This window comes from Megascapheus bottae, chromosome 28 (genome assembly GCF_031878675.1).
Source record: "Megascapheus bottae isolate mThoBot1 chromosome 28, mThoBot2.hap1, whole genome shotgun sequence".
Lineage (NCBI taxonomy): Eukaryota > Metazoa > Chordata > Mammalia > Rodentia > Geomyidae > Megascapheus > Megascapheus bottae.
Window position 1 is genome coordinate 17,545,144 of NC_143536.1, and position 14,499 is coordinate 17,559,642.

The 14,499-nt window shown below is 43.9% G+C and overlaps 1 protein-coding gene across 1 annotated transcript in view; it reads right to left on the reverse strand.

The window, feature by feature from the left end:
• The window catches only part of Cabin1 (calcineurin binding protein 1), a 142,239-nt gene that overhangs the window by 117,164 nt on the left and 10,576 nt on the right, over nt 1–14,499 (reverse strand). The window contains exons 4-8 of the mRNA XM_090320076.1: nt 8,609–8,743; nt 7,247–7,427; nt 4,392–4,521; nt 2,381–2,530; nt 1,190–1,476 (exon numbers count right to left, since the gene is read on the reverse strand). Of these exons, the coding sequence (XP_090176202.1) occupies nt 1,190–1,476; nt 2,381–2,530; nt 4,392–4,521; nt 7,247–7,427; nt 8,609–8,743 (883 nt within the window). The remainder of the gene's footprint in view (nt 1–1,189; nt 1,477–2,380; nt 2,531–4,391; nt 4,522–7,246; nt 7,428–8,608; nt 8,744–14,499) is intronic.

A 14,499-nucleotide genomic window follows, 5' to 3' on the forward strand; every position in this document is an offset into this window, starting at 1 on the left:
TAAGATCCACAGTGTTTAGCACCCTCCTACCCCACTATTAGTTCAGGTATAAGCCTCCAGGGCCTCAGATGATGTGGCTGGGATATGTGATGAGGTGTGCTGACCCCATCCAAGACCCTTGTGAATACCTAGTAATATGAAAAAAGCAAGAGAATTGGAAAGCACTTAGATAGTAATGTCACATGCCATTAAAGGAAGTTAGAGGCAATTGTGCCTGAAAGCCCATTCCAAAACTTCACTAACTGCTACTTTTTTGTCAGTTGTGGGGCTTGAACTCAGGGCCTGGGAGCTGTCTTTAAGCTCTTCAACTCAAGGCTAGTGTTCTACCCCTTTGAGCCACAGCACCACTTCTGGTTTTCTGGTAGTTACTTGGAGATAAGCATCTCGTGGTCTTTTCCTTCCTGGTTTGGCTTTGAACCTTGATCCTCAGATCTCAGTCTCCTGAGTTAGCATGAACCACCAGCGCCAACTTACCTGCCTAATTTATTTCTGGGGCTTGAACTCAAGAGCTTCATTGATGTTCCCGAGTGTCTTTTACTCAAAGCTATTAAGCTATTGCTCTACTTCCAGCATTTCTGGTAGTTTAGTGAAGATAAAGTCTCACAGACTTTCCCGCCTGGGCTGGCTTTGAAACAATTCTCAGATATCTGCATCTGCCTCCCGAGTTGCTGGGATTACAAGCATGAGCCACCAGCGTCTGGCCAGAGAAACCAGGCATGAAAGTAGGAACTTTTACGAAACTTTTCTTTTATAACTCTAGCGATAATTTTTTTAAAAAAATCAATAAAGCAGTACAAAAATGACTGCCATACATGCTAGTGATTAACTATTTTCTAAGGAATGTGCATCGCCAGTGAGAGCAATACCAGCAGCAGAGATCCATCAATGCCCACATAACGACGATGGAAAGGTACCTTTATGTTATAACTTAGCAATACCCCCCACCACAAGGATACACTGTCAATGAGCACAGAACTACATCCCAAAGCCCCATGTTCTTCTACAGAAAGAGTTTTAAGCACTGAATTGCTGGCCCTGAGGACAGGCTACAAGACTAATGACTCCACTTCTCTTGAATTATAAGAGTCAGTATGAATCATCTCCCTAAGAGGCCAAGGTACTCCAAATTCTCATTCCTGCTGGGCTCAGCAAATGAGATCTCTGAAAGATGACTGCAGGGCCTGCTCACCTACAGAAGTGCTTGTTTCCAGTAGGCCAGGATTGTGCAATGGGAAGCTGGCTGTGGCTACAGAAGCATAGGAGAGTACGGGCTCAGGCACAGCTACAGCTGTATTGGTACTGACAGGGCTTGGCTGGATCACACTGATGGGAGTCATCACCATGGAGGATGCCAACAGCTGGCTGGGGTCCTGGTAGTCGGAGAGATCAATCCTCTTGCCAAGGCTAGGCCGTGGAGGCTCACAAGTGGTGAGGTGATTATACATAGCCAACAAGCTCTCTCCCAGGCACTTCCACCTGAAATGAAAAGGGCCAAGATACTTGACTGGCACCATTCCAGAGGCCAATAACACATCTGAAGGTACAGCAGCATGAGCTACAGCAAGAGGAGGACTCTGTGACTTCCTGTCCCTCCTCACTCCCCACAAAAGCCATAAATGTTCTACTTCATTATCATGATATCCCCAACAAGGGAGGGATGTTGCTTCCTCAGTTTTTAGGGAATAGCATATAATGTCCTCAGAATCAACCAATAGCAGGAGTACCAGGAATAGACTCAGGTATATCTGGCCCAAGAGAAATGCTCTTGGCCACTGTATAGCAATGCCTCCATATAAGGTGTCTGTGTGGGAAAGGGGAAGGAAATTGAACACTAATGTCAATACATGCTAAATTTAAAGATTCAGGATTCAATGCCAGATTTTTTTTTAGCAGAAATTGAATGTGAAAGATTATGAAGGGGCCCAACTCTAGTGGGCCATCAATACCACCTTGTTCTTCCAGGGCAGAGAGGGGTTAAGGCCCACTATGCAAAGTCTCAAATGTTCCTGAGGATGGAACAAGACTTGACAACTTGAGAAGTCCACACTAAGAATGATTACAGGTTTCTCCCTGCCAAGTGGTTTGTAAATGCCAACTTTCTTCTCTACAGCAGACAGATCTTACAGGAATGTGACAGGAGGTAGGGACAAAATCATTAACCAAGGATGACTAGGACCACGCATGCCTAAGAGAAAGCTGATCTGCTACTTGGTAGTCTACAAGTAGATATAAGCTTGTAGACTTTGAGTCACCAGGCATATAATCTTGACCCTAACTACCAGCCAGGGTTAGGCCTGGGATTTCTCTCTCAGTAGTGTCCAACACCAGTGCCCACCAGCCAACCCAGCATTCCCAGATCCACAGACACAAGACTACCTACGTGAAGAAGGGGATGGGCTGTACGAGTTTCAGATCTGGTTCCTTCTCTCTCACTAGCAGTGCTTGCCTCTTCTTCCGCAGCCCCAGGGCCTCATCTATAATGGCCTGTGTCTCAGCTGCACTCACTATCACATCATGAATTGACATGTCACTAGAAGTACGCAGGAACAGGAGAAATTACGTTATAAGCTGAAGCCACGGCTGAAATTTTACATACAGGTATGCATTTAAAACCCTTCAATCTGTATTGATTCTTCTCATATAAATAACCATAAGGCTAGCCTCAAATAAATGGCAATTAATACTTAAGACCCATACACTGGAAATGATTTACACCTTTTGTGCTTTCCACAAATTACAGCTGGCACAGAAAGTTTCCATATATATTAACATCTGTATGTCTGAAAGGCCTCAAAATATGATTTACAAAAAAAAATTTGAATTTAACTCCCAGATGCCCACTCCAACAAAAAGCCATTAAACAAACCAAGTCTACCAAAGTTAATGGCATTTGCATTGAGGCCTCAGATTCCCTTCGAGTCATACTCCATGTGAGGTGACCCAGTATTACCTGCCCTCCTTAATACTCACTGTCCTGATGCCTTATACCAGGACTACACCACAAAGCTACTGGGGGCCCATCTCTAATATGTTTGTTAATTATCTCTCACAGGAGTTTTTCAGAACTGATATGTATAAAAGCATAAGCACATATGAGATAGATTTGAGAGAAATATCCACTATTTTTTTTGCCAGTCCTGGGCACTGTCGTTGGGCTTTCTCAAGACTATCGCTCTACCACTTGAGCCACAGCACCACTTCTGGCTTTTTCTGTGTATGCAGTACAGAGGAATCGAACCTAGGGCTTCATGCATGCTAGGCAAGCACTCTACCATAGGCTACACTCCCAACTCCATCCACTAAAACTTGACAGGTAAGTTCCAGGGATCTAGGAATGCCACAGGGCAAGATGATTAGGTTGGAAGAAAGCAGCTAGCACTCAGTGATAGAGGTGGTGGGCATCAGTCACTTATCCTCTAATCCTATTCAGGAGGCCGAGATCAGAGGATTCTGGTCAAAGCAACTCAGGCAATAAAGTCTACGGACTCTTTATTTCCAATAAACCACCAAAAATGCTATAAGTAGAGGTATGGCTCAAGTGGTAGAGTGCTAGCCTTAAGCAAAAAAAGTTCAGGGACAAAGTCCTTCCAGAGACAAGGCTATTCTTCAAAGATCTTTTCCTTTAGAATCAGACCTTTGCTATACCAGCAATTCTCCAATGCTCTGCAGATGACATACTGGCATGATGAGGGAAAGAAACAGTTCTGAGGGTCGGGAGTTTGGCCTAGTGGTATCTTGCCTAGCATGCAAAAAGACCTGTGTTCAATTCCTTGATACCATATACATAGAAAAAGCCAGAAGTGGTGCTACAGATCAAGTGGTAGGAGCTCTAGCCTTGAGAAAGCCACAGAACTGGCAAAAGAAAAAAGACAGTGCAGGACTTGAGTCTGTATTTGGAATTAAAGCCCAGTACTGGCGCACCAAAAAAAAAAAAAAAAAAAAAAAAGAGGAAGGAAATAGAACCAGGTAAGGAGGAAGTAGAACCAAGGACTTCTTATGTGGCTCTGCTCAGAGTGAGTTTTGTTCTGGTGGCAAGGCAAAAATGGTATGAGATTAGAGGCATCTTTGCAGTACTAACTTGTGCAGCACTAGAGACAAAACCTTAGTAAGAAAAAAGGTAGAATAAGTAGGAGGTTGTCACAAGCATACAGAGAAAAACCAGCGAACATTAAGGGCTAGCAAAATAGTGGGAAAGAAGGGTAGTGGCTTAACCCTGGGTACCACCAAGAGATTAAGCTCATTTTAGGTACAATTAAGGAAAGTCAAGGATGATGGTCTCCAACATTCCACCTGCAGGGAGGTCAGGACCTAAGTGGAGAATCAAGTGTGCTCTGACGTTTACCAGCACATGGTGATGGGTACAATCACCACACTGGAGAGACAGAACTTACCATTTGAGGAACATTCGGAGTGAGTCCTTCCGGAGACAAGGCTGCTCCTCAAAGATCTTTTCCTTGAGAACCAGACCTTTGCTGTACTGGCAATCCTTCTCCAATGCTTTGCAGATGAAATACAAGCATGCTGACAGAGAAACAAACAGTTTAGGACTTAGGACCACACTTAGAAGCTCTGTCCTTGTTAACCTTGGGAGATGGGGTGTCTGGAAGAGGGAAGACAGATGAAGGAAGTAGAAAAGAGGAGCGGGAGAAGAGAAGGGGGAGAAAAGGAAACATATGGGTATTAGCCAAGGATTGTAGTGCACACTATAATCCCACTCAGGAGGACTGAGAGTCTGATGTCTATACTACATAGACCCTGTGCAAATGGAGAAAGTAACAAATGAAGATATATTAAAATATATTAACATTTCTGGGGAAGGAGCCAAACAAGCTCAATGCCCTGAATTTGTATCACCAGTACTGAAAACAAATCTGGTGTTCAGGTGACAATGAAAAACACATTGGACAGAGACAAAAGATCATTCTTTAAAAAAAAAATCAGCAAAGCACTTGATTAAAATGTCTTCATCCTGGGCACAGTGGCTCATGCCTATAATCCTACTCAGGAGTCTGAGATTGGAGGGTCATGGTTCAAAGTCAGCCTGGGCAGGAAAAGACAGACTCTTATCTCCAATTAACCACCAGAAAACCAGAAGTGGCACTGTGGCTAGAGAGCTCAGGGACAGCACCCAAGGCCTAGAGTTCAAGCTCCACCATCAACCAAAGTAAAAAAAAAAAAATGAATTAGAATAGGATTTATGACTTCTTCCTCTATATTACACAACTGAGAAAGATTCTGTAGAAAAAAAAAAAAGATGTAACTAGTCATTTGCTAACAGGAGTATTAAATTCTTGATAACTAGAAATTATTATGTTACAAATAGTTCATTAAATTTATGATATTTATGCAAATGCTACAAATAGAGATGGAGTTACATGAGCTGAAACACTGCCAGTTGAGGCTAAGGGAATAGAAAAATACAGGAAGGAATGAAGGGAGTCTGAATACACACTATCCACGTGACAAATACGGGCCACTGCACTGAGCTGGGAGTGGCACACACTGTCCAACAATGGACAGGTGAGGGTAGAATACCAAACAGAATTAATTATTCCTGAGCCTTCAGAACTAATGAAATTTGCCTTCATAAGTCTGGCCCTATTTGGAACTCATTCCTTCCTCTTTTTAGGAAGAAACTTTTTTTTTTTGGCCAGTCCTGGCATGAACTCAGAGCCTGAGCACTGTCCTTGGGCTTTCTCAAGGCCAGAGCTCTACCACTTGAGCAACAGCACTGCTTCTGGCTTTTTCTATGTGTGTAGTACTGAAAAACTGAACCTGGGTCTTTGTGCATGCTAGGCTAGCACTCTACCACTAGGCCAAACTCCCAGCCCCTATCATTACATTTTGAAGTACATACCAGATCTGTCTTAACCAGACCCATGGTAGAGAGGAAATTTGTCTCAGGAGGAAATTGTATATACCATTTAGATGATATTTAAATGAGATGTTGAAATTTAGAGTTGATGCTGAAAGCAGTTATGACTTTGAGTCAATCATAATGGCTCACATAATTCTAGATTTCAGGAGGCCGGGACAGGAAGACCTTGACTTTGAGGTCAGTTTTGACTACACAGTGAGACCCTGTTGCCCTCCCCACGCCCACCAAAAAAGACTTCCCCACCCCCACCAAAAAAGACTTAAGACACTGAATATTTTTATCATGTGAGAAGGGCATGAACTGGGATAGGGACAGGGATAGAAGGCTACAGATTAAATGTTTCTCTCTCTCCAAAATTTACTCCCAAAAAAGACTTAACCCCGAAAGTAATGAATGGTGTTCGGAGATGAGAGGGGGAGGGGGTCTTAAATAGTTTTAAATAAATCCTATGTGCAGTCCTGTGATGGGTCTGGAATCCTTATAAAAAGGAAAAGATTAGATTGTTCTTTCTTCCCCTCTACACTTTCCCTTTCTCCTGCTTTTCTTATCTCCCTCTCTCCATCATGAGAATATAAAAAAGTGTCCCTACGCAAACCAAGCAGAGATCCAAGATCTGACAGCTAATTTGCTGGCACCTTGATTTTGGACTCCTCAGTCTTCAAAACTACAAGAAATAAATTTCTGGTCAGAAGTTGGTACGGTGGCTCATGTCTATAATCCTAGCTTTTCACCAGGCTGAGATCTGAGGATCACGGTTCAATGCCAGCCTGGCCATGAAAGTTCATGAGACTTACTTCCAATTACCCACCAGAAAACCAGAAGTGTTGCTGTGGCTTAAGTGGCAGAGTGCTAGCCTTGACCTGAAGAGCTCAGAGACAGCAACCAGTCCCTGTGCTCAAACCCCAGGACCAACATAGTCGAATCAATAAAGAAATTTCTCTTGTTTAAGGTACTCACCCTAGTATTTTGTTACAGTAGCCCAACCTAAGACATAAAAACAGGACAATGTGCTAGGAATTATGGTGCATGCCTGTTATCAGCAGAAAGGTAGTGAGTTCAAAGCCAGCCTGGGCTGGATTAGCAAATGACCCTATCACAAAACATGCAAGACACACACACACACACACACACACACACACACACACACAAAGATAGCCAAAGAAAGGAAAAAACCCATTCCAATAATATGCTTCTTATTAATACAAGTATCTAAGAAATCAAGAAAGGATTTAAAAATATTTCCATTGTCCCTGACAGTTTAGCAGAAAGCTTATCAGCATTAACTTTGGCTATCCATTTACCTAAAGGAGTTTCCCTCCTCCAATGTCAACACTGGCGCATACAGAAAGGAATTGAAAACAAACTCACTTGTGTAATCACTGAGGGTGTATAGTACAGTGATGAGGTTGTCCAAGCAGGGCCAGTGGTCAGGATTACACCGCAGCCCTTCCTCAAAGGCGTGGCGAGCCAGGGGAAGCCGAATGAGCCTTAGGGCCACATGTCCAATTTTATACCAGAGGTTGACATCTGTGGAGTCCAGCATCACTGCCTGGAAACAACATAGTATGTACACATATGTACACATATACATACATACACACACACACACACACACACACACACACACACACACACACGGGGTTGGGTCTGAGTGGGTACCCATGGAGTTAGGGGGCAACATAACACTGATTGAGCTGCTCAGACTTCCCAGGAAAATGACAAAAGTAGTATGACTGTTTATAACTTATTAATAAAGCCAACTCATCTTTCCTGGAGTTTTGCATTTTTTTAGAACCAGAGAATAGTATATTAAAAAAAAATTAGAGGCCAGAGTTTGGCTTAGTGGTAGAGTACTTGCCTAGCATGCATAAAGACCCAGGTTCGATTCCTTGGTACCACATACATAGAAAAAAGCCAGCAATGGTGCTGTGGCTCAAGTAGTAGAGCTCCAGCCTTGAGAAAACCCAGGATAGTGCTCAAGCCCTGAGCCCAAGCCCAGGACTGGAAAAAAAAAAAAAGAAAGAAAAAGAAAAAAATTAGAATTTCCATCAGAACATTTTGATATGTTGCTAATATTTATATTCCTGATTTACAGGTAAGAAGTGAAAGAAATAGAATAAAAAGAAAATACTGGAGTCCTACAGAATTCTAAAAAGATTATATGAGATATCCGCAAATCATATCACGGCCCCAACGTTAATTAGCACAGTGATCCTTAGCTTCTTTCCCTCACCTCTAAAATAAGACACCCTACTTGCAAGATGGCTTAAGTATGAATGGCAAGCAATAACTTATTGTCAAGCACATTAGAGGTTATCTAGAGTTGGTATAATACAGAAATATAATAGAGAAATAAAACTTGCTATACAGCCTAAACAGGCCTCAAACTTACAATTCTGTTTTATCCCCAACCCTCATGTGCTGGGATTCCTTATCCTTTTAACTAATTCCAATACACTGGTGTACATCTGGAGGTACTGAAATTAACCTATCCACAGCTACATGCACTGTATAGAAGAATTCACATACAACCCTTTGCACCCAAGCACTCTCATGCCCCTGCTCCTAATCTCCAGAATTGGGTGTTTTTAATGTTAATCTGCTGACAAGAGCCTTTAATCTAACAGCTTAGTGACATACTATCAATTGTAGACAGATTACACATATCCTTTCCACCAAGGGCTTTCAAAACAGATCACTGCTATGAAACACAGTGCTGCCAAACCACACCTCTAAGTAGAACTCCATGGCTGTCTCCAGATCCTCTCGCTGGGCTGCCAGCTGAGCCAAGTTCTTATATGTGGAATATTTCAGTATCAGTCCAGGGTGTTTCAGCCCTTCTTTCTCATCTCCAGATGAAACTGCCTGTGGGGAAAAAAAAACAAAACAAAACAGAAGTGATACCTGGGTCCTAGTGCCTTAGCAAGATACATGGTTTCTAGGTCAGCCCCTGTTAAAGGATCTGGAGCCCGTCCAGGCCAGCCTCCACAAGAAAATGAAGATGCTGCCAGGGTGCGGTGGCTCACACCTGTAATCCTACTCAGGAGGCTAAAATTTGAGGATCAAGGTTCAAAGCCAGCCCAGGCACAAAAGGACCTGAGAATCATCTCCAATTAACCTCTAGAAAATGGGAAAGTGGGGCCTGGCTCAAGGGTAGGGTGGTAGCTTAAGCTGAAGAGCTTAGGGACAATGCCTAGGCTGAGGGGTAGGAGGTAGCCTTGAGCTGAAGAGCTCACGGACAGTGCCCAGGCTGAGTTCAAACCCCATGACCCACAAAAAGAAAAGAAAATAAAGATGCTATTGTGATGATCTTAGAGGATCACTCCAGCTCTCAGAGAACAGACCATCGGGAAGCAGTTGGCCAGAACTTGGGCATCAGAGATAGAATGAACATTCCTGCCACTGTCAAGACCCAAGGACATGCCACCCTCAGAAAGTGCCCATTGCCTAACTCAAAAAAAAATTTATCCTAGGACTTTTATAAAGTCCATCAACAATAAAAAAAAAATGCTTGTGTGGTAGCCCCCACTTATAATGCCAGCAGTCAGGAGGCTAAAGAGGATCTCAATTTCCAGGTGAGCCTGGGTTATGTAAGTTTTACACCAACATGAGCTACATATCAAGAATGTCTTAAAGAGAGAAAAAAAATGAAGACTTGAGGTTAGGTACCAGTAGCTCACACCTGTAATCCCAGCTACTTAAAAGGCTAAGATCTGAGGATTGTAGTTAGAAGCCAACACAGACAGAAAAGTGTGAGATTCATATCTCAAAACACCTGGGGGGTGGAGGGGACAAGGAGTGTAGCTTGTAGTAGAGTGCTTGTCTAGCAAGCACGAAGCCCTGGATTCGATTCCTCGATACCATATTCACAGAAAAAACTCGAAGTAGGGATGTGGGTCAAATGGTAGAGCTCAGGAACAGTGCCCAGACCCTGAGTTCAAACCCCAGGACTGGCCAAAAAAAAAACCACTCAGACAGTGCGTAGGACCTGAATTCAAGCCCTACTTTTTAAGTAAGAGGAGGAAGAAAAAGAGGGAGGAAGGTATAAGAATAAGAGGAGGGGGAGGAAGGAATAAGAGGGAAAGGGAGGAGAAGTGGCATTTATGCGCAAGGGATAAGATGGGTAGCCTTGAGCTGAAGAGCTCAGGGACAGCACCCAGGCGCAGAGTCCAAGCCCCACCACTGACCTTCCCCCCCCCAAAAAAAAAGAGGGGGAGGGAGGTAAGGAAAGAGAGGAAGAAGTGATAATACAGAAAAAGACCGAAAAACTCCAATTGAGAACTATTCAGTCATCTACTGCCATCAGGTTTAAACTATATAAAGGTCCCTAAGAGACAGTTGATTGTCGGGAGCAAGAGTGGAATCAAACTACTTTGATTTGTATCAGATAATTGCTTGATTGTCTTATTGTTTTTTGGCCTTCTCCTGTTCAATTGATCTGAGATTTACCATATGAATGTAACCCCCAACAGTTCCCTGATTAACCATCTGGATGTAACACCTGGCAGTGCCCTGGTCTCAAGAAGGGATATAAACTTTGAGTTGAGAATAAATGGGGGCTGCAGTTTTTGCCTGGGCTGCAGACCTCCCGGACCCGATGTGTTTGTCTCTCTTCTAATTTTTCCAGTCCCTGCCCCCTATTTCAGGAACCCCAATTTGCTGCCGGTAGGCCCCGGCATCTGGCGCCCGAACAGGGACCCTGAAAATCTGGGACGACGGTGGAGGACCCCGCTGTGGTGAGTAACACATCGTAGGACTATTAAGAGAGGATCTTAAGAGAGTGTATAGTCAGGAGTAAAAATTATGGGTCAAGTTAATAGCCATAGGTCATTTGTACCGATCTTAACAGACCTACTTGAAGCCCACGGAACGTGGGTGGAAAAAGGGGTGCTTCAGAGCTTCCTACAGTTTGTCGAGGAGGCATGCCCGAGGTTTTTAGAGGAGAAATTCCAAAAAACCTGGCAGCAGATAGGAAAAAGAATTCAAGAATATTATAATGTATATGGCCCCGAAAAGACCCCAGTAGAGGCTATTGATGTATGGAATCTAGTAAATGAATGCATAGATCCTCAACATGAGAATGCTGAACTTAATCTTGAATTAAGGGAAATTTATGAGTTAAAGGACCCTTCTGAAGAACCTGAGGCTGAGCCATATGCAGCAGCCCAAGAGAGTCTAAGTGAGATCTTGAAAAGGGAACAACAACCAGTAGATATTGAGTATCAGAATTCAGGTTTGAATATCAAGGAGGAAAGTTATAATGAGTCAATGGAGGGCCGGGTGGCTACGATAGAGAAGAAGTTAGAAGAAATGCTACATTTTCTATCGAAAATGGGGATGGAGCAGAGAGCCCCCCCAGAAGTAGGAAAGAAATATGACCCTCAGGCCACTATGATGTCTGATTCTAAACCTTACCCCTCACACCCACCGCCTCCGGCTGCAGCCTTACGGCCTCAATCCCTTTTTCAACCTTTAGGCAAGCCTAAAGGCCCTAGCAACAAGTCCCTTTTAACAGGCATCACAACCAGGCACAGTGCATCGCAATTAAACCTGACTCAGGCTGCTAGAGAGAGGGAAGGTATTTCAGGGCCTCAATGCTTCCCTAGTTTGGTTGATCATGATGAACAAGTATACCATCAACCTGTTCCTGTTAAACTATTACAGGATTTAAAAAGTGCCTGCTCCCAATATGGGCCAACTGCCCCTTTTACTCAAGTAATATTGGAGGCCGCGTGTGCTGGTATTGCATGCCCAAATGACTGGAAGCGGCTTGCCAGAGCATGCCTTAGTGCAGGAGAGTACTTATTATGGGAGACAGAGTTCACTGCACAGTGTCGGGCTAAAATTGAAACAAATGGGTCTAAGAACCTGCCTTACACTGTTGATCAGTTGTTAGGAGAGGGAACCTATAAAAACACCGAAGATCAATTGGGTTATGCAAAGGAGGCCTATTTACAAATAAATGCTGCAGCCAGAGAGGCTTGGAAAAGGTTACGCAATTCCAATCGTACAAAAAATCTAGTAGAAGTTAAACAGGGACCGAATGAACCTTATCTAGAATTTTTGTCTCGATTAATGGAAACTGCAGACTGCCTAGTACAAGATGAGAACGCAAGGAGGATTATAGTTAGACACATAGCCTATGAAAATGCCAACGCCGCCTGTCAGGCGGCTATCAGACCCCATAGGAATAAGGGAGGAATCACGGACTTTATTTCACTGTGTGCTGATATTGGACCCTCCCATGTACAAGGCCTTACTTTAGCCGCCGCTCCTCAAGAAAAGACTGTTACTGAATTTCTAAAATACAGAGGTCAGCGGCATTCTCGGGATGCTAGACCCCCAGGGCGTTGCTTTTCTTGTGGACAAATAGGACATTGGGTGACGCAATGCCCACGCCAGGCCAGGTTAAAGAGAGAAAAATCACCTGGCACATGTCCACGCTATGGTAAAGGGAAGCACTGGGCTAAAGATTGCAAGTCAGCAACAGATCGCAATGGCCGCCCGTTTTCGGGAAACTGGAGAAGGGGCCAGCCCCTGGCCCCGCAAAACCATGGGGCAGTCCCTCCCTCTTCTCGGCCACAAGTGCATCTTCTAACAACCCCCCAAGATCAGTCTCCAGCCTCCTCCGTGCCACCCCAGGCAGTGCAGGATTGGACCTCTGTTCCTCCACCTGCTCAGTATTGACCCCAGAGATGGGGACACAAGCTCTCCCCATGGGGGTCTTCGGCCCCCTTCCCCCGGGAGTGGCTGGATTGCTGTTAGGGCGAAGTAGCTCAGCCCTTAAAGGGATACAGATTACACCTGGCAAAATTGACCAGGATTTTACTGGAGAAATCAAAGTTATGGCCTCTGCCCCGAAACACATGGTATCGATCCCAGCCGGTCAAAAATTAGCACAACTAATACTTGTGCCTTTACCTCCTGGGGAGACTGCTAATTCCCCATGTGGACAGAGAGGATTTAGATCTTCTGATATCTATTGGGTACAAAGCATAAAACAAGAGAGGCCTGAGATGACTATATTTATACAAGAAAAGCCCTTTAAAGGAATATTAGACACTGGAGAAGATGTGTCTGTGATATCTAAAAAACATTGGCCAGCCCAATGGCCCCTGACAACCTCTATGACTTCCCTACAGGGGATGGGGTATGCAACTGACCCACAGCAGAGCAGTGCGATTCTTACTTGGAGAGATGAGGAAGGGCACTCTGGTCATTTTCAGCCATTTGTCCTGGATCATCTGCCAATTAATTTATGGGGTCGTGATATCATGGAAAAAATGGGAGTGTATATGTTTAGTCCTAGTGCTGCGGTCACTAAGCAGTTACTTGATCAAGGCCTCCTCCCCTTTAGGGGACTAGGCCAAGCAGCACAGGGGGAGCCAGAGCCACTCCAACCCCAGTCTCACTCACAGAGACAAGGATTAGGGTATCGTGGAGAGAGCTAATGGATTATTAAAACATCAAATTGCTAAAATACAGAAAGGAGAGTTGTATCCCGCTACCCCTGTGAATATACTTAATCATGCTTTATTTGTTTTAAATTTTTTGAATTTGGATTCAAATAATTTATCTGCTGCTCAGCGATTCTGGGAAAAAAGAGAGCAGCGTCCTTTTGCCTTAGTAAAGTGGAAGGATCCCCTAACTGGTGCTTGGCATGGACCCGATCCTGTTCTAACCTGGGGTCGAGGGCATGTATGTGTTTTTTCACAAGGAGAAAATGACGCCCGCTGGCTGCCTGAACGCTGCGTTCGGATCGTGGAAAGTGACAGTGGCCATCCAAGCAGCGACTCACTGGGCCTACACCCCCAACCCTCCAGTGGTGCATCCTGCGACATGGGAAGGATCTGAGTTATTTGTGCATGTCAATTGGGACTGCTACTGATCCACTTGTTCCACACATTCATATGAGCTGTGTTTCTCCTCCTTTTACTATTATGTAGGGACCTTTTAACATATTCATTGACTCTACACAATTTAATATGTGACATTATTTTGTCTTTACCATCCCTCTTCTTAATAACCTTTTTTGTAAAAGATGCCCAGGTGAAAAGCAAAGGCCTCCAGAGGTAAGTAGAAGTCGGCCGACCCCCTGTATGTCTGTGTTTTATTTTATTTTATTTTATTTTTGTTTGTTTGAAAAGGTGCACTGTGGGCCTAAAACAGAGGCCTGGGTGGTCAAGGGACGCCTTGACCCCCCCTCCCCTTCTGAGTTTCTTGTCGATAACAAGGCATACCTGAGAGTCCCACCAGCAAGACATGTCTAAATCTAAAAATAACTGTTTGGTGAAAACATTCATTTGAGCTCATGTTTTTTATGTTAAGTGTATCTAATTGAGTCCAAATTTCTTGTTATATATCAATGTCTGATTCTGTTTAAAAGTCTCTGCTTCTCTGTCTTGTTCGTGTTACATAGTTTTCCTTGGGTATTTTGTTTTGTTTTGTTTTGTCCAGTTTTGTCTTTAAAATTGGTACCAGTTCTAAATATGGATCCTTATGGTTTTTCTGCGTGTACACAAGCACATCCTTGTTATCTTTTTGAATATTTCTGGGAAGTAAAAAGTTTTTCGCTCCACTCGGGCCTGGTATGGCCCCTCCCAATTGGCTGCAGCTGAGGT